General features: G+C 34.0%; 1 protein-coding gene across 4 annotated transcripts in view; it reads left to right on the forward strand.

The window, feature by feature from the left end:
* The window catches only part of LOC149410229 (uncharacterized), a 104,819-nt gene that overhangs the window by 29,002 nt on the left and 54,645 nt on the right, over positions 1-21,172 (forward strand). For all 4 annotated transcript variants that reach the window (XM_089648990.1, XM_089648989.1, XM_089648992.1 and 1 more), the window contains exons 3-6: positions 18,436-18,524; positions 18,614-18,803; positions 19,667-19,886; positions 20,309-20,485. In XM_089648990.1, the coding sequence (XP_089505116.1) occupies positions 18,436-18,524; positions 18,614-18,803; positions 19,667-19,886; positions 20,309-20,485 (676 nt within the window). The remainder of the gene's footprint in view (positions 1-18,435; positions 18,525-18,613; positions 18,804-19,666; positions 19,887-20,308; positions 20,486-21,172) is intronic.

A 21,172-nucleotide genomic window follows, 5' to 3' on the forward strand; every position in this document is an offset into this window, starting at 1 on the left:
CTTTTGCGAAATATCACCTCAGGGGCGCTGTACAGTTAATGCAGATATTACAAAAAAATATATAAATATTACAAATTGAAATTGAAATTAAGTTAAATAAAATGAAGTACAGAAACAAGTGACACGGAGATGGAGAATCTGCTGCAAGAATCCTATGTGGTGAGGAAACTGGACTAGCTGCTGCAGCGAGAGAGTCCACCGCGTCCACCAACAGTGCCAGCACGAGGTTCGTCATCCTTCCAGGTATGTGTCTGCTGCTAATATAGCGCTGACACAATGTCCTCTCATGGATTCCAGACCTTGGCAGCACCGCTGTGACATTCGACGAAGGTAGAGGATGGAGACTCTGCAGCAAGAATCCCAGGTGGTGAGGAAACTGGACCAGCTGCTGCAGCGAGAGAGTCCACCGCGTCCACCAACAGTGCCAGCACGAGGTTCGTCATCCTTCCAGGTATGTGTCTGCTGCTAATAGAGCGCTGACACAATGTCCTCTCATGGATTCCAGACCTTGGCAGCACCGCTGTGACATTCGACGAAGGTAGAGGATGGAGACTCTGCAGCAAGAATCCCAGGTGGTGAGGAAACTGGACCAGCTGCTGCAGCGAGAGAGTCCACCGCGTCCACCAACAGTGCCAGCACGAGGTTCGTCATCCTTCCAGGTATGTGTCTGCTGCTAATAGAGCGCTGACACAATGTCCTCTCATGGATTCCAGACCTTGGCAGCACCGCTGTGACATTCGGAAAGTCCATCTCCTTGTACACTTGTTTCTGGTGATTATGTTAGTGGTGCATTGTTCCGAAATAAAAGGCGGCGGACGGGATAATAAATCAGCTTGGGCACTTGTTAGGGCTTTCAGAGTTTCCAAGAATAACATTGAAAACATCTGGCGTACCTACAGTTACCGATTCTCGTCCCAAGTTCAACTTCATTGAATTTAGAATATTTTTAGCACAATTTTCGATTATTCATTTTTGAAACACTGCACTCTAGTCACATTACTATTAAGTTCTGATTACTAATTGGTAAGTTAATTTAAAATGTTGATTCACTGATTTTTAAAATAACTTCAAAGGGATGTTGCCTCGTTTCCCTTGAAAATACTAAAAAAACACAAAGCGGTTGGAGACGGCATGACGCGTCCAGCTGCCATTATTATTAATTCCGCTATTTATTAAAAAAAAATAAATACATTCATAAATACAGGGTTTTCCAATAAGAGGTGTAATAACACCTGACGAATCAAAATATTGATATTCAATCGTAAAAGATCAATGGTTTTGTTGCTTTTGTGGCACGTAGCAACGTCCTGTTGAAAGTAAATTTATTTAAAAAAAGTATAAAAGCTTTCAACAGTGTAAAACTGATAAAAGATAAATTCACACACAAAGAAAATAAAGATAAATTCACACACAAAATTAAAAAATGGATTAAAGAACAAAAAAGACAATATTACCAAAATGTCATAGCATAAAATAAAAATAAAACCTACACTTAACACACAAAACAAATATAAACACACATCACTTACAAACACACAAGATTATTTTCAATGTATTATTTTTTATTTTAAATATATTATTATGTTTTATGTATTTTTAATTTTAAATGTATTATTTTCTCTTTAAATGTATTATGTAGATTATATTTTCCTATTATAAAATGAAGGCCTCAGCACGGGCAAGCCACCCAGTGAGGCCTATATTACTGGAAAACTTAAAATGTAAAAAAATATTGCACCAAATAAAAAAAAAAATAAAAAAACGTTGTCCAGATCAATACCATTCAATTCCGGCCATAAAAATCATTAATCATCTCTCGATAGCGCAATCCATTCACCGTAACTGTTGCTCCAGCCTCATTTTCGAAAAAGTAAGGTCCAATGACCATAAAACGCACCAAACAGTCACACGTTGAGGATAGAGAGGCTTTTCAAAAATAACTCTTGGTTTTCCGAGCCCCAGATGCGACAATTTTGCTTGTTGACGAAGCCACCAAGGTGGAAATGGGCATCATCACTCAAGATGATTTGCATTTGATTCACTCAAGTGAATTTTAATAATTTCAATGCGTTGTTGAAACGTGTATCATTCCATTTTTACTAATGACGTAGTTTCTACTTGTCAAATGAAAAAAATGACAGCTTCAAACGTAACATGTACCGAAATAACGGGTAGGTAAATAATTCAAAATTACACCTTTTATTGGAAAACTCTGTATGTATTCCCTAATGAGCGTTTAGCAGAGAAATAGCCAATTTAATTTAAATAATACTTAATTTAAACTAATAATTGGACAGCTGGAATAATTTATTACCGCTAAATTCGAAAAAAACTTATTATATACCATTTAGCATAAAAACAACAAGAAACACCTAAAGAAATACAAATTATAATCCACTCTAGAAGAAATACACAACAATATAACTACAATAACTTGTGTTTAGTAATACAAAGTAAAACCGAAATACTCGTAAAATACCTAGGCATTACGGTAGAACAATGCCTAAAATGCTCCACTCTCATAAACATACCTACTCAAAGACAGAGTGAGGAAACTAACATACATCTTTAGATGTCTAAGACATATACTAAATAAAGATTTACTCAAAATGACATACTTTGCTTTCTGCCAATCACTAATACAATATGGCATTATAGGATGGGGAGGAACTTATAAAAAAAACTCGCACAACCGGTTTATATAGCACAATAATTAATATAAAAAACAATTCTATTCAAAACATATATTCATCAGAACTTCTGTTTAAACAATTTAAAGTCAGAAAATTAAAAACATTATGTATCTTACAAATTTACAAAAATAATATTCTAAATAAAAATACACCTTTTAAAAATAATAGATTACTCAGACAAACGTCAATACTACCAACATCAAAATGTAAAAATAAAAACAATTGGACAATTCAACTATAAATATATTGGAGTATTTTTTTAATTCACTACCAGAAAGTATCCGAAATATAAATAACGACAAAGATTTTAAACTTCCTCGTTAAAAAACATACTGAACATATAAAACTGAATACTTTGGCATATTACTTTAAAAATTATAACAAAAGTGACACATCCCCATACAGCCTATCTTTACTATGGTGGTACATCTTGTGTAAAACATTATCTTTATTTTTTGGAATAACTTAGAGAGTAAAAACTCAAATTGTAATATTTAATTTTTGAAGACAATATTAGCGATTAGCGAAGTATGATACAGTTTAATATGACCGAAGGAGATAGGGTCCCATTAGCTCAGTGGTAGAGCGGTGCCCCGGCAAGGCAAGGGTCCCGGGTTCGAGTCCCAGATTTGACCTATCCTTTTCTGATTTTCGTTTAGGAATCGCTAATATTGTCTTCAATAATTAAATATTATAATTTGTGGTTTTACTCACTAAGTTATTCCAAAAAATAAATATTCATCCTAGACTTGCAGAAAAGTCAATAGATGTCGCACAAACAAATAAAAAATAAGATATGTTTATCTAAAAGACGCTGTCTAGATTGCATTTAGTTCGGGTTGAATCTTGCGATCGTACATAAAGATAGTTGCCAATAAAAATGAAGACAATGTTGGTAGTTCTTATTCGAAGTATGATACAGTTAAATATGACCGAAGGAGATAGGGTCCCATTTGCTCAGTTGGTAGAGCGGTCCCCCGGCATTGCGAGGGTCCTTGATTCGAGTCCTAGATGTGACCGTATCCTTTTCTGATTTTTCTGTTTCAGATTTTCGTTTAGGAATCGCTAATATTGTCTTCAATAATTAAATATTAAATTTTATCTTCCTAAATGTGATGCATCCACCGGTATGAGACAGATTGTTAAAAATGATCATTATTAGATGTTTAACTCCAAATATTAATGATTATGTAGTCACCGGCGATAAAAATAATATTTGAGATTCGCTTGTGCGAAACCTAACAAATTTGACACCATTTCCCGGGTGGGGGTTACACATTTATCCCAATCAGCTTGGCCATCTCAACTGAACTGCGATGGCCTCTATTGAAACTACTGGCCGCTATTAGCTATTTGGGTACTGATTACATTGCCAGTTATTGCAATCCATCAATTGAATCAATCACTCTCATTGACTCTCTGCTGGCTGATATTGACATTATTCGTATTAGGTTTTTTAAAATATTTTTTTCTTTATTTTGCATACAGATGCAGGTGGGTACAATCAATTCAATTTATTATTTCAAAAGTGATCATTTTAATGTTTTTTAAAAATAAATTTACAAATGAGATTGACACAAAAAGTGGGTATTAACTGTACTAGTAGCGACAGAGCTTGCCTTTAAAGGCAATTTAATTGATGCTAAATAATATGTCGATTGCCGAGTTATTAATATTTAACAGCTCTCCCCATCGGCATGACTATAAATTGGCAAGTTAGTCTCGCAGGCTGTGAGATGGTACAGTCTTTTCTGTCGGTGACGGAGATAACCATTGGTAACTTATAATGAACTATCATTTATTTATCCTTAGGATATAGACGTATACCGTAGCGGACTTTTCTGTAGGCCTTTTCAAGATATACAATTAAGTAGTATTTGATTTTGATGTATCTTATAAGGTTTAGCCAGCGTTAGCTGTGCAAACTCCGAAAAAAAAATTCGCCTATTACAAAATATCGAATTTTCTCTACTTACTTTAAATATAATATGCATGTATTATATACATAAACCTTCCGAAAGAAATTCTCTAAATGATATTGAAAACTCTATTTGCTTTAGAAAAACAAAGGGCACAAACAGACAGACGCGAATAGCCACTTTATTTTTTACTATTTAGAGATTCTCACGGGCGAGTTTTTTAAAGTTTTTAATTCAGTCTGATTCTTCAGAGTAAGATTCTTCATGAGTAGCAATTTTTATATTCCTTCTGACCCATAGATGGTTCTTTCCGAGCATTCCCAAAATATTTATATATTTCATTTATTTATTCATTTGCGGGAAATCGACAGCTTACATTTAATCAGTTTGTAAAACAAAGGATTATTTAAAACGAAAAATTTACAAAACAATACATTTATAGCCATGGAGAGAGTTTGTAGATATAAATCAAATCATAATAGAGATATAAATAATACAGACATAAAAATTATTCACAAACCATCAGAGAAATATTCTTTTATGGATCTCTAGTATCTGGTAAGTTCGCAACTGAAAATATCAACCTTGGATAATACGCTATTGTAATTATAATTATAGTCGGTGGGATAAAGCCATACTCTGCCATGGAGAGAAATCATATAAATTTCTTCTGAACTCTCTCCAGCATACCCGTGTTATGGCGGTAGATAGATTTCAAAGCCTCGTTTCAGTTTTGTAAATTCAAACGACCTCATGGGGGGCGGTTCGTCTCTATTACGAAATCTGGCACGAGCTTCTAAAGGCCTTTACTGCAACCGCAATAACAATTAATATCTGCAATTATACAAATAGTTCAGTCATAAATTAATTGATAAAATCACCGGCAATCTTAAGAAGACGAACGTAGAAGATGAAGATACGTTTAAATCACTGGTCCATGGTCACATCCATGTCGATATAGTTAATAGTTACCATCTGACTCCACCTACTGTGCGCCTGAAGAATTCAGAACCTAGGTACAATACATTCGTGTTGTAGGTTCCAAAATGTTGCATTAGATTGTTTTCACAGGTAAATTATAGACAAACTTGTCGAATTCCGCTGCACACTTACGCAAAAAATATATGGTTTCAACTTAATTACCACAAGAAATAACTATTGGTCGTGGGAGATGGTAAAAGATTCAATGAAGTTTCATTTTTCACAATCAAAGTAATGTTTGAAGGTTAGGAAATAAGCATAAATTATTCAAATAAACCAAACTAAACTATAAAAATCTATTTTGTGCATTTTACTAAAGCCCCCGGATACCCAAATTCGATGGATTTATAACAAGTTTCTCGCAAACTCTTTCTGTTTTTAAGTTCCAAAAAAATATCTATGTTATTTTTGGAGATAATATCTATACATTTGTCATGCAGAAAGGTTAATTATATGAAATTCCATCGATAGAAAAAAATACCAAAGTAAGCTCCGAAAATTATAAAAACATGTTTTTTCTGTTATTTAATTTGTTATAGGCGTGAAAAAATTCACAGTGTATCTTTAAATGAAATCAAAGTATTTACTGAGAGATTTTTGCTCTATTTAAAACGAGTCGTGTTTTATTAAATGTTTTCACCATTTTCGCTTAATTAGTATCGTTTTTTAATATTAGCGCGCTCCCTCTAACATCCGTATTTACATATCTCCCTTTCAAACCATCTTTGAACGCTTACTACGGGGCCTTAAACCCCCGACTCAAATAGTTGTCTCCATTATATATAAGTTAAAAGCAAGTGTTGTTTTTTTTTAAGAGTCTTTGTATGCAGCGGAATTGGACAAGTTTACCAAATTATATTTCAAAGCTTCACACGTCGTGATGGAAATCAAATCACGACATGTATAAAAATGTAAAAAAAAACTCGTCCACATTTTCAAGACATATGAAATCTAAAAAAAATATTTATACACAAAATAATACCAAATTATAAAAAATATTCCAGCTTGACATTAATTTTTAAACGGGTTTGCAAAATTAAATACTATTTTTGAAAGCTTATAAATGATTCTTTCAGATTTACTTTTTATAAACTGACAATACTAATTATGCAATTAAAATATTCAAATTTTATAGGCAAACATTTAATAATATAAACATATTATAAAGGTTTTTGTTTTAACTTTTTTGCGTTCCATGGTAAAATAATTGTAAATAAAAATTAACAAAACTTGACCGGGAGAACTGTTTGGTCGTTTTCCGATTTATATACATATATATATTTTTTAAATTTCATTGGAGATCAACTTAATGCTAAGTTTTCTCTTTCTAAATCTGTTGATATAACCTACATATCTGACCATTATAGAAAAGGAGATAGAAAGAGTTTTATGAGGACGTGTCATTTGGTGTCACGTGTAGCACTGTATGGCCCGAGCGATCCGTCTTATTCATAATAGATAATACGGGGGATAAGAACGGGTTAGTAGAAAACGTTAACAATCTGGAAGATTTGACAAATATCGATCGGTCGCGCAATGAACATGTAAAAAAACAGTAATACCCATTTGCAGAACTATCCGAGGAATATTTTAAATTGAAATATCGTTTTACCAAAGTTAATACGGAACGTATAAACGAATTGGCCAGACCGGGTCAATGACATTAGAAATGTCGTATGAATAAACGTGAAGTTAGCAACAAAACGCGTAATGCGAAAATGATCGTGTTTTTGAGGTTTGGTTCAAAACTTTAAAAAAATCTGCATTTTATTTTTATTTTTGAGGCCTATTTCTAAATATAAATTATAGCACTAAAGCACACCTACGTGTACTTTATGAATATTATAATGAGTAAAGTTATTTAACCCGAGCAGTTTACGGCCCTCTTCCTCGTATACCTATACTAACGCTGCAGCGGCGTATTATAGAATCTTTATAAGTAAGACTACACATATATTATATTAAATTTGGTGGAGAATCATTGTCGCGTTTTTAATATGCTATTTTTCCTTATATCCACATATTGTACTATATATTTTAATTTTTTTAAATTTTTTTATTAATAATTTTCTTTTGTTATATGCATAAAAATATAATTACAAAAATCAAGTATTACAAAAACAAGTATTACATTATTAAAATTATTATAGTATTACAAAAAGCATTTCATTCACAGGTAAAGAAGGTACTATAAAAAATAAAAAAGGTAGCTTTAAGATAAGAAAAATAAAATGATACAATTAAATAAAAAAATATAATAGAATAGTATGCATATATACCAAAAAAAATCCCTCATAGGCATTGCCAGTTCGTGGGTATACTTATTTTGTTTAGTGCAGTTTATAAAACAAATAATTCCGTTTTTACAAAATTATAATTAAGAAAAAAAGGTTAAAAAATAGAAAAATTAAGGATTTGTAAATTTACAAAAGGTAGGATGTTACAGCAGGTAAGTATTTGTGTCAATGGTAGTGATCCAAGTCTTTATTACATTTTTGTATATGCTGTAAGACGATATATTTTTAGATCTAGTTTCTATAGTCTTATTGTAGATTTTTGGGGCAATGAAAAAAGCATGTCTCTGCGCAAGGCTAGTTTTGCATGGTGGAACCTCATATGTATTATTTACTCTACTGCTAGAACGATTTTCGTTTTTTGTAAAATGTACATTTCGTGAAAATATATATTTCAGACATTGCATAAAGTAAATTTTTCTTATATCTAAGAGTTTAGCTTCTTGAAATAATTGCAAGGAGGGGTAGGTAACATCTTTTTGCAACATTATTTTTAGTTATTATTTTTCGGAATAACTTATTGAGTAAAACCTCAAATTATAATATTTAAATATTGAAGACAATATTAGTGATTTTTAAACGCAAATCTGAAACAATTTTGAGCTATTTCTAGCGGCTTAGTGTGGTTATTATAGATACCCCCCATCCAATTATTCCATAAGATATTGATGATTGTACCAATGCACGATAAATCAGTATCATTCTTTTGATATCAACTATGTTATTTAATCGTTTAAAAATGTAAGTTAAATACCTAAGTTTATTTACAAGCTTATATATATTTACGCATATGCGTTCCCCGCATCAATGGCTGTTCTGAGACGGATATCTTTATCCCGACATTATTTAAAATATCAATAAATCTTGCCTATTATAAAACATTTGATATTTTTTGTACTTGTTCCAAATTCGTCGTAATCACAAAAGCCGAATCAGCGGCATTGCTAAAACCTCCGGTTCACGCTGTGCCGAAGTGACCTTTTATGGTCCAGTTCTTGTATCATAAAACCAACTAGTCCATATAATAGTAACAATTGATGGATCACAAATGTGCTGGGTACTGGCTGTGCTGTGATTTCAACTTTAACACTGTTATTACCACGACAGTTGATCATTTTGATTACAAAAAATAGTTTGATAATATTTTAATTACTATTATTATCTACCTATGTATTTAGCGGACAATGTTGTTTTAACAATGATGGAGAACTGGAGGATTTACCTCGACCTACTAACGTGTATAATTTCGGTAAGTATAGGTTTGGTTAGATTAGGTTAGGTTAGAATATGGCTACTTACAGCTTTGTTTATTGAGAGAAAGCTTTCTAGAATTTATACTAATTTAATTCGTGAGGTTAATTGAAAATAATGACGAGTGGGGTTCTCAAGTAAAAATATCTTATATATCAGAATTTACATAATAGTACAAGAAAACATGTCGGTTCCTTTTTTTTAAAGCGGGGACGGTTTACACGTAGTACCCGTGAGCACTTAGTCCATAGGCCCATTGTGCTATCTCCCATTATATCTCAATCCTTTAACAAAACCCCAGTCCCTTTAATAAAGTTCACCAGGGTTGTCATTGGGTATGTGGCTATGTCTTCTGGTTCTACTGTTTGTCTCCCCAGGTATCTGAGGCTAGTTCCCACCAGGGCAGGACATTGGCACCATAGGTGAATTGGAGTCTCTTCATACTCTTCACATTTCCTGCATCTATTGGTGTTTTCCACTCCCAATATCTGCATGTGTCTCCTGAGATGGCAGTGTCCCGTTAGTAGTCCTACCAGTTCCCTCAGTGAGTTTCTGTCCATATCGAGTAGTTTCTTGGTTCGTCTAGGGCAGAGGTTCCCAAACTTTTTTCCGTAGACCCCCTGCCTGCCGAATATTGAATTTTCCTAAAACTATTGACGTCCCATGTGATCATTTTATTTTTTTCGTAAAAATATTCCCTTCCCTTGCCTGTCCAACCAGCGGTATAGTTCCTCTGTCTTTACATTGTGCAGACAGGGCCCCCCTTGTGAGGTATTACACCAAATTAAAATGAAGCAGGATAAGCAACGGGAATTTCTTTTTGTAGCTGGCCCTACAGCCCTGCCCCTTAAGTTCTTTTCGTCACATGATATCCGATTCTTCAACGTTCCATTTCCATAGTCAAAATGTCCTCAAACTTAGTTTTGAAGTCTGTGTGAAGTACATTTAAATGTTGAAAGTCATTATTACCCTGGACGTTTTTCAAAAACAAGTTGGGGAACTAGGAAAATTCGCGGCTTCCAATGTGCAATGTTTTGCTTGAATATATTAATTCTGACGAGTAAAGGAACGTAGACTATTTATATACCTCAATTAACAACTTTACGAAATATAAAAATAGAAATATCAAATAAGTAATTTCTATTATATTTGTATTAGGTGTATTGTGTCATTTACGGAACTCCTAAATGTTGACTTGAGGTAAATGGGGGTCCGCTCGTATGTACCCCCATTTGAATCTCGTGGACTCCCAAATTTCTTTCTCGCTGACAGAGACCCCCAGCATGCCGATATCGACTCCTGGGGGTCCATATAGACCACTTTGGGAACCTGTGGTCTAGGGTCTGGTGTCGGTACCTAATAAACATAGTAATTCTGTGAACGGTATTTCCTATTTTTTTCTTGTTTAATCAAAACCAAATTTTCTTCTGAAATCACAAGATTTGTAAGTAGGTATTTATTTTAATTGGAAACCAAATATTTTTGTAACATTTTTTCTCACACAATCACAATTCTTTTTTTAAACTTTTCAGTCATGTAAACACGACTATTTCACATATGATAAAATAATCTTAACTGAACCGTAGTCAAAGATCAAAGATCAAAGTTCAAACTAAGGCTTGTTTGAATTATAAAGTGGTTTCAACAAACGTACAGGCAGTAAGTAGTAGTTAAAAAAGATTTCGGTCAATAATACAATCATATTTTAAATCAATAAAATTGTTCTGTCAGGCTTTTGAGGGTTGGATGAAATAAGACTTTGGGAATACAATGCATCTGTCACCTGAAACGGCTCCAAGACAGATCGATGACGTGAAACTGGTCGTGAATATGGTTGCTTGTAGACACCATAGAAATAGAACATTTATTTAAATGGTTTTTGATTTGACGATGACAGCTGATAAAAGCAATTTTTATTATCACTTGAGTTTATATTTTACCGATGCGATGAGAATAATGTGTTACATGTCTCGTCATTTGTGATTAGATCGGAATTTAGATCTGCCGAAAAGAAAATTTTTAGAGGTTATGATAAAAATGGTACAAAACATTGCAAGCAACATTTAGATTTTGCATGTTGGTCTTTCACCAACGCAAAATCTACCAAGTCACTAATAGGATTTTATTTTATTATATCGGTCATTTCGCCATCTTGTTCCTGTTTCTGCAACATAAAATAGAACAAAACGGAGCATTCAAAACGATTATATTATAAAGCGGAAAAATTATATTTATTTATTTTTAATTTTTAAGTACATAAAACAGGCATGGTGCCCAAAAAATTACATACATGGATGTTTAAATACATAATAATAACAAAAATAGTAACAAAACGAATAAGCTAAATATGCAGAAGTAAATAACAAATAAGAATGGGTAAAAGGTAAATACAAATATGTTCATAAACGATTTGTTATTGTCACACCTGTACTGGTGAGACACTGATTAGGTAGGTACAATGTTGCTTCTCTTTAAATAAATTTGCTAAATACGCTGGTTAATTGTATGAATTCTGCGCAGTTTTATATGAGTACGTTCTTCTTCATTAACAAGGAGATTTTACTGCACACAAACTGCAAAAAAATAATTATTAAAAAGTTTAAAAAAATTGAAGAGTAACATGGACAACATGGTATCCCCAATTGGGCTATGTTGTGTGGCTGAAGGTAGTGGGGGGGGGGGAGAAGGTGTGGAGGAGGAAGGTTGGGAAGTACCTGACTATTCAGATCTGGTCATTCAAGCAACGTTTCAATACTGAATGGTGGTTTTTCACCAGAGTGATAGTGAGAGTATCTTCCAGACATTTTTCATAATTTATTATTTGTGCTATGCTACTTATTAACCTCAACTTATGTGAAAGAAACGAAGCAACCGCAAATGGCGCGAAACGCCGCTCGCAGTTGATTCGTTTCTTTCCCATAATTCGTGGTAACGTAATACGTACCCTAATATAAGCCCGTGGGGGTTTTTTCATAACACTAGATTATGTACTATGAACTTAAAGTGTAAAAAAGGACCAGTAAAATATAATGAAAAAAACAACAGATGAAAATTAAGGCGATGCCATACGTAGTAATGCAAAATCATGTGTTTTTGGTTTGAAAATTTGGTCGCCTAGAAATGTTTCAGATGCTTTAATTAAATACCGCGAGTAGAATACAATTTGGCCTTTGAAATGATGGAGTATTTTTTAGATAAACCTTTTCATAAGCCCAGAAAAAAATAATGTATAAGGCCTATGAAAACTGCTTTAAAGTTCAAAATCTCCTACTTACGAACCCATTTTCGGTTATAATTTTACTGTACAATGTGGCAAATTAAGTTATTTATAAAATGATCAAAAATTTTTTAAATATTTATGCCTAAACATCCACAAAATAAAATAAAAGGCACTTTTTGACCATGTTTTTTAATTGCATAAATCAAAACAGGCGGATGGTGTTAAGCGGGAATTTAAACCATATCGCCATCTAAGTAAGGGTTGTTATTGATAGCGGCTCAATTAAAAATATTGCACGACGTAGTGCATCGCCTTAATGAAATACGTGGACAATGCTTGAGCTAAAAATGATAGTTCATTACATAATTTTGTTCTTTCGGTTCAATATTAGAGAAAATTTAAATAATATATTCACATTTAAGAACAGGATGTCTGGAAACTAATAGCACCTACTAAGCATTGAAATAAAAAAAAAATGACGATCAAAGGCTTTAAAAATATATGGGGCCGGGTCTGCGATTCGACCCATTTAAAAATATAATAAACAGATTCTAGACCTAATCAAGTTGATGATTGATAAATCACCGATAACGAGAAAAGAAATAACCTGTGTATACAAGTATAATATTGTTAAAAATGAAGGTGTAGCGTAATGTGTGCATGAAATAGAATGTGTGCAAGCAAGAAATAATGCTTGCATAGTTTATATAAACGAATGAATGTATGTTTCGATTTATCTCCTACATTATCTGCTTTCAAATAAACATCTGGATAAAACCTACCCATATTGCCTGATTCTAATAGGTCACATAATATATGAAATTTATTTAAACTCTCCGATCAAATAATTATATCCGACTTAATATTTATGTTTAAAATTGTAAATGGAAGTGTAGACAGCCTTGATTTAATTAACCTCATTGAATTTCATGTACCCACAAGAGCTACTCGTTCTAAAATACTGTTTAAATGTAACAATTCCAGGACTGATAATTTCGAACACTCGCTTGTACCTAGATAACATAAAGTTAGTAATAGGTACGCAGATGTATAGGATCTGTTTAAGCTAGGTACAAGAAGGCTATACTATCATATCTTCTAAATCATTTTAATTAAACCTAAGTCTATCCATACCTCTTTATAATATTTTGTATGTACTTGTATCTGCTTGTATTAATTTTGTACTTTCTGTCGTCATTTTAGGACCAAATGCAACAGTTAATTGTAATTTTTGTTTGATTATGCTTGTATTCTGTGACATTTAATCACTGTGTATGGTATATTTATACCGTGGATATTAAAGAAATGTCATATATTGTATAATGGTTTGCTTAGATGTAGGTTGGCTATCCACCAGCAACGGTGATAAGAATTCTCGCTTGCATTTGATGATAATATGCAATTATTCCCGTGACGTAGCAGTTTCCAATTGCTTGATGCGCCTGTGACGCAGATACAGCTATGCGGATACAATCAGCTGTGGCCACAAGCAACTGCATTAACTGCACTGTGCGTTGGGTTACATGGGTGCACTGAATTGATAATGGATGTACAGATAGAAGTGTGTTGAAGTCAGCTCAACTTCGGATGAAATTGTTCATCATTCTATTATTATTATAATCATTATTTTCTTATGTAATGACAGAACAAAATCAGTTGCAAATTCTCGTAAATAATACTGGGCGAAATAGATTTTCAAGTAATGTTAATGGAACTAAACTGGCTAACAGTGAAACAGAGGCTGAACTTAAACACGATGATATTTATACATGAAATAATAAACAACCTATCACCAAAAAACTTTTCAAATAAAATTATATACAATAAGGACATTCACCAACATAATACAAGAACGTGCAACGAAATTAGGCTACCAAAAAAGGACAAAGATTGTTACTGACGGCCTCCGTGGTTGACTAGCTCTGAGGTCGCGGGTTGAAATCCTGGCGTGCGTAAGTAAATTTTATTTCATTAATTTCTGTCATTTCACAAATTACTAACTAAAAATAATATATAGAATATTTGCGACACGTTCCAGAGTAAAAGATACTCTTAGTATTGCCGCGGTGTAAGACAACCATTCAGAATTAAAACGTTGCTTGAAATGGCTTTAGCTGTCTTTGGTGACCAGATCTGAATAGCCAGGTACTTCTCCACCTTCCTCTTTCCCATCTTACTCCATACCTTCACATCCCCACAACCTTAAGCCTCACAACATACCCCAATTGGGGATGCCATAGTCTCAATGGCTACAGACGGTTGGAAGCAGTTGGGACTCTTGTGCGGTAAAAAGGAAATTTTTTTATGTTCCTAGGTAAAAGTCCCTAAAAGGGCGTTAATAATTATAAGAAAAAAATTTAAAAAATGTTACATCAATTTTCTTTCAAATCGGTTTAGTTCACGTTTCCAGGTATTTTCTGTTCAGTGTGAAGGTGTCTGTTGCTTGTTGCCAACACAATCGGGCATTGACCTAGTCATAGATTGAGGGGTGTTCTGCCAAACTCGTTTGAAAATTCAATCCGTACCTTTATTGTTTGTAAACAATAAAACTAATCGAAACGTAACCTAACTTCATCTAACCTAACTCATCTAACATAAGCCAATCTAAACTAACCAAACATAATAATACTCTACACGGGAACCCCTAGTAAAAAATGCAGAAAAACATTATTCCCATAAAATCTTATAACCGATAAATATGTAAAAAAATCATTTGGATGGTTGCCTTTTTTATTTTCGGTGTTTCATTAATCTGTTTTATACTTAATTATTGAAAAGTTGTTTATTTTATCTTCTTCAATTATTATTTATTTTTTACTATATCTCGTGGGTTCCGCAAGGGACAGTAATGGGTCCGGTATTGTTTTAAATCCATACATATAAATTAAACGATTTGCAGACGTTGCACTGACTAAAACTGCAGAGTAATAATAATAATTTGTATTTATTATATTTTCAAGCAAGTAGCCTACGACTTCATTTTTAGTAAGATTAAACAAAAAAATTAAACATTAATATTTTTATAATAATGAAAAAGAACACATGAATAGTATTGAATAAATCAAAACAGTAGAGGAAAATAAAATTAAAAAAATATATATAAGAAAGCAATCAGTAATATAATCGCAAGCAATGATTTGGAATCTGTATCAAAATAACCCAGGTCCTTGCGGAACCCCCAAGATTAATTAATATCTCGGGGTTTTGCAAGGGACAGTAGTGGGTCCGGCATTGTTTTAACTCCATACATATAAATAATGATTATTGACTTGTGAAGCTGCAAGTGCATATACATATATGCATTTTAGGATTTAAAAACAAATATTGTCAATTTTAATACATTGTTTTGACAAAAAGAAATTTACGTTTCGTATGTACACCGTTAGTAAACTTTAAAGTCGTCAAATCTGTCAAAATTCAAACATAAGAAAAACATTTGAAATACAGAAAAATAATTTTTCAATAATAATAAGAAAATAATTTTCTGATTGTATGTAAGTAGGTACCCATTTTATTGCTTATCTAAATTCACAGTCTGTTCAAATTTTGAAAATTTTGAAGCAATTTCATGCTGGAATATTTCACTTCACGCACCGACAACCGACATTAATATTTTTGTTGAACAGGTGGTGTAGTCTTCGAGATTAAATAAAAGTTTAGCCTGTTTAAAAATTAACGAGAAGAAGAAAGAATCTTAGAATGTACCAGGCAATTTAGAAACTCATTTCGCACATCGTTTGGTTTCTTTCTTCTTACTTTGGTCGAGTTTTAATACGCATGAAATATTGTTAATTAATTAAAAATCTGGTCGAATTACTCGTATTCCTGTTACAAACGGGACTGCAGTTCTTTAACGAATGAATTCACAGATTTCTTAGCAAAGTATCAGTTAAACGCTTATGTGTTATGAGGACGGCGTAACCCGTGTTTCTAATATTAACAAAAATTCTAATGTTGTCGCTTTTCGTCATTATATTTATCTGGAAAAGTGCACCTGCACGAACACGTGTTCCGATATATGAAGTGGACTGGAATTTTATCAGGAAATGGATTGCTATAACGTTTTTATCACAATTTCAAATCAGCCATACTCATTTTTATTCGTGCACATTTCGTAATTCTTACTTTTCTTTAATATCTTCATAAGTTCATGGTAACTCGTCAGCTGAAAATTGTTGCACTTTAATTTTCATAAAGCCTCCGGAGATCACCATTCATAAGTTTTTTTTAGTTGAACGTGAATTTATGGATTTTTTAAGGTTCTGTCTTACGGATGATCAAGTACTAGTTTGTGCAAAGAACTCTTAACTCTTATCCAATGGGTTTTTATCCCGTGAACTTTGGTTGTATAGGAAAGCATCTTGCCGTGGTTGTCTCTTAGCTAACTGATTAGGTGCGAAATATGACAAATTGTTGGTACGTGCACTCCTCTTCCGGCAAACCTCAATTTGTCACCAATCAGGGTCCAAGTACCTACATTCAAGTTACTGTCCCCTCAGTAATGCATTTTGTGACGTCACAGATATGGACTGCAGTTCGTGACGTCAGAAGTAGATTACTACAATCATTGCAATACCTATGAAAATGTTAGTATAACTTTGAATTATGCTTACTACCAAGGTCATCCTCTCCTGATACAATTTCACTTAAATTTTAACAAATATCTTCCTATTATTTTATAAGCAATAATTATTAGCCTGAAACACTCATCCACATTGAAAAAACTCCCGATAAAAAAATGTAACAAGCAGTAATTGTTGAATGAAACACTAGTATATATTGAATTATTTCGCGGATAAGAGATAAGCCGCCAAGGACACGGGTTCAAGTCCCGTTGGCGTCATGTATCTTTTATCAGGAGATTTTTTCAATGTGGATGAGTGTTTCAGGCTAATAATTATTGCTTATAAAATAATTGTTACCCTTTGTGCTATGCATAAAAAATCTTGTCTTAAACATTAGTTTACCAAAAAATAATAATTTATATTTGACAAGTTCTAATATTCTCACCAAAAATGTAGACAATTTGTCTCGATGCCATCTAGTGAGAGAGTTAGCACTTACAATGCCTTTCTCATATAAAATAAAGTTGGTTGTTTCAGGTGAAAAATGTAACAAGCAGTAATTGTTGAATGAAACACTAGTATAATTGAATTATTTCGCGGATGCATAAAAAAATCTTGTCTTAAACATTAGTTTACCAAAAAATAATAATCTTCCTATTACCTAATGCAAATAAGATTTACGGAAAACTTCCTATTACCCAATGCAATCAAACATATCTAATCTACAAGGAAAAAAAATAGGCATTGAGTAAAAAAGTTTGATTTTTTGGCCAAATATCTGTATTCATTACCAAAAACCAGGTTGGTCGTGTTGGTGTTTTACTTGCGATGTCTTTATATTTTCATGTATATTCCTGTTCCAAGGCGGACTGTAGGTTGTCGTTTTGGTGTTAAACTTACGATGTCTTCATATTTTTTATAATTTCTTCATGAATTTCAATTAATTGTGTGACTATTTACCATATGTATCCCTCTTTGCCCAGAATACTAATGGAGGGAAACAATTATACCAAGTCAGTGGACATCTTCAATTTATCTTTAAAGTAATTTAAAATGTTGTTAATGAAGCAATTCAGTTATGTAAAATAAATAATGTCTATTTCCTAATATTCACATTTAAAAGCCCCGAAAAGGGCGTTAATTAATAAATAAATAAATAATAAATGATTAATTAACCATAATTTTGTGCTGTTTTTCTTTAGATTTTTTTCAGGAAAATCCAAACAGGCTATTTGATGAAAATCTCAATAAAAAACTGTTAATACTATTAAACTTCTTATTTTATTCGGCAGGCACTTAATGACAGGCTATTTTGAAGTCTAGCAGTAAGAAAGAGTACAATCTGGCATGTGACAGCTTTGTTGGTCTACCTATTTTGTTAAATAAAAAAGTGTTATACATATTGTTAAATAAAAAAAAATTGAAAAAAATCCTAAAATCTAAACCCTCCAGAAAATACTGAATTATACTGTTTTATTCTTCGCTTTGATTAATTTTGGTTCTTTTTTACAGGCAGGATCAATTTTACATCAAGATGTCACACACAACAATATTAACTGTCTCACTCGTGCTGATATGCTTTATTAATGTTGGAGGAGGACGTAAGTACACAAAAAAACATTTAAAATGAATGAGAATATCTCTAAAAATAATGTTAAAAATACATTTTAACTTTGTGTTAATTTCTCAGAGCTCATGGTCCGAGAGAGCAGCCGTCCTTGTGACACAGACCTTCATAGCTTAGACCTTATCCGTCAGTTCGGGTTGGACCTGCCTGGGGCCCGGGCCAGGTATCCCGGAGTCTCCAGGGTCCGCGGCTCAGGCCGCTTGCAGACCGCCTTCAGGCTGGACCGCAACTCCAACCTCACTCATGTTACAAGGTAGGTTACTCTGACTTCACTCAAATTACAGAGAGCGAGCGTCCCTGTGACACTGATCTACGCAGCATTTACCTGATCCGCCAGTTCGGTCTGGATCTGTCTGGAACCCGGGTCCGCCTCTAGGCTGCACTGCAACTCCAACCTAACTCGTGTTACAAGGTAGGTCACTCTGATTAAAATTGACGACCTGCATAGCTCGTACTAGCCAGTTCGGGCTGGACTTGATATAAGGCAGGTCACTCAAACTGTACTTAGGACATATTGGACTATTCTCAGTAGATTGTCACACAGTAGATATACATAGTTAGTTATGTCATCTTCAATCAAAATGTAAGAAAGGTTATATGAACCACTCACAGAAAAAAATCACAATAAATAAACCTAACATTTTCGTATTTCAAAAAGAAAAAAATATCACGGGGTTAGAACTCTTACTTTAATCAAGTAACAAGGATGAGTTAGAATGACACACAGGTAATATATTTCACTGATGCCTAGGTTTGTTTCACTGAATTCACTCAGATGAAAAGGTACGTCATTCACTCTTCATTTAGGCAAATAGGTAACTTTCACTGTCTTAACTCAGGTTTCTAGAATTTTCATTGACACTCAAATTTCACGGTCTTCACTCAGATAGCGAGGTAAATTACACTGTCTTCACTCAGTAAGTCTCATTGTCTTCACTCATGCAACATAGATTAATTATGGTGACATCACATTTCACTGTCTTCGCTCAGGTGACAAGGTACTTTTAACTGGCTTTACTCATGTAACAAGGTAAGTTTCACTATCTTTACTCAGGCGATAAATTAAAGTTCACTGATTTCACTCAGGTAACACTTACATGAATATTTCCTTCTCAGCGAGGTGTTCCCACAAGGCCTCCCGTCGGACTTTTCCCTGGTGGTGACGTTCCGGTCTCGACGCCCCCCAGCTGGCCGCAACCCTTGGCAGCTACTCAGCGCGCGCGACTCCAAGGGCAAGACGCAAGTTCGCGTGGCCCTGGAGCCCCGCAGCAGGGCGCTGACCTTGGGTCTGGAGAGCCAGAAAGGGATGCAGGAGGTCACGTTTAATGACGCTCCAGTGAGTGTTTTTCTTTTATGTCTTCACGTCTTAGTACTAATTTATTTATTTATATGCTCAAAAAGGCCATTGCATAAACGTGGTAGAAAAAAATCTTTTAAATTAAGTATGTTATTAGAGTAGTGTTACACCTGCAATTACTTTTTATATGATACATTATTTGCCCTGAAATACTTAAACGAATTCAATTAAGAGTACCAATTAGAAAAAAACAGGCATTTAACATCCCTCAACGCAATGCCAACTAAAAATAAAACTCATTTATTATATATTTATTATTTAGATACGGTGAATTACATTTCTCACGCTCTTCACAATTCTTAAGATGCGTTGTAAGCAGACACTTGATACCATTTGGGTGCTCATCACTTCCAGAATGGATACTAACACTTGCCATCATATCTCTGTCATCTTGTATTCAGATATTTGACAAGTCCTGGCACAAGCTGGTATTGAGTGTACAAGGAGGCGCTGCCTCCCTGTGGGTTGACTGTACCCCCGTGAGTCATGGCATATCCAACACCATTGGAGAGTCCCCTCTCACTGTACCAGCATTGGATCCAGAGGGCGTTGTCACCATCGCGCAGACCTTGGAAATGGTATGAATTTTGCAATATTATTTTTTTATGTAATAACACAGCCACAATACTTTTGCTTTTTTGAGAATATGTAGAAAAATCTCAGGCTTGAATTTGATTTTTCCCAAAGCACGGGAGGTGTCAAATTTGGTGGTCTATAATTTAAAAAAATGTCCGACGGGTACACTGATACTGTCTTCTTCTTAAGTTGATTCATCATTGCTGAGAGTCATGACTCCCACTCCAGTTTTCATGCTGGACAAGACTCCAACACTCCTCGCGGTTTTGCGCTGCAAGGAGAGCCAAGGACACTGAAGTAATGGACGCTAGTGATATTTGGTCACTCCAGCTCATTAGTGACTTTCCTCTGCTTCTCCTTGAGAAGCTCATAGTCCTTGCCAGTGACTATTAGTTTCTACAGGTTGGAGTCCTCAGTTTAGCGACCAACGTGTCCAAAGTATCTTAAGAAGATAGTGAACTCCTATTGTGGATGACTAGCTCTTTCAGAATGGATACATTAGTGTGTCTGGCTGTTCACGGAATTCTGAGCATTTATCTCCAGCACCAAATTTAGAGCAGATCTCTCCGCTTTTTTCGTATCGATGTTTCAACACCGTATAGAAAAATCAGTGCCCGGACGACTACATGGACCGGAAAATACCCACTTCAGTATGAAGATATCTTCATTCTCCCCAATAGAGCACATCT

The sequence above is a fragment of the Hesperophylax consimilis genome, chromosome 28 (genome assembly GCF_061612785.1).
Source record: "Hesperophylax consimilis isolate HC1 chromosome 28, BYU_Hcon_1.0, whole genome shotgun sequence".
Lineage (NCBI taxonomy): Eukaryota > Metazoa > Arthropoda > Insecta > Trichoptera > Limnephilidae > Hesperophylax > Hesperophylax consimilis.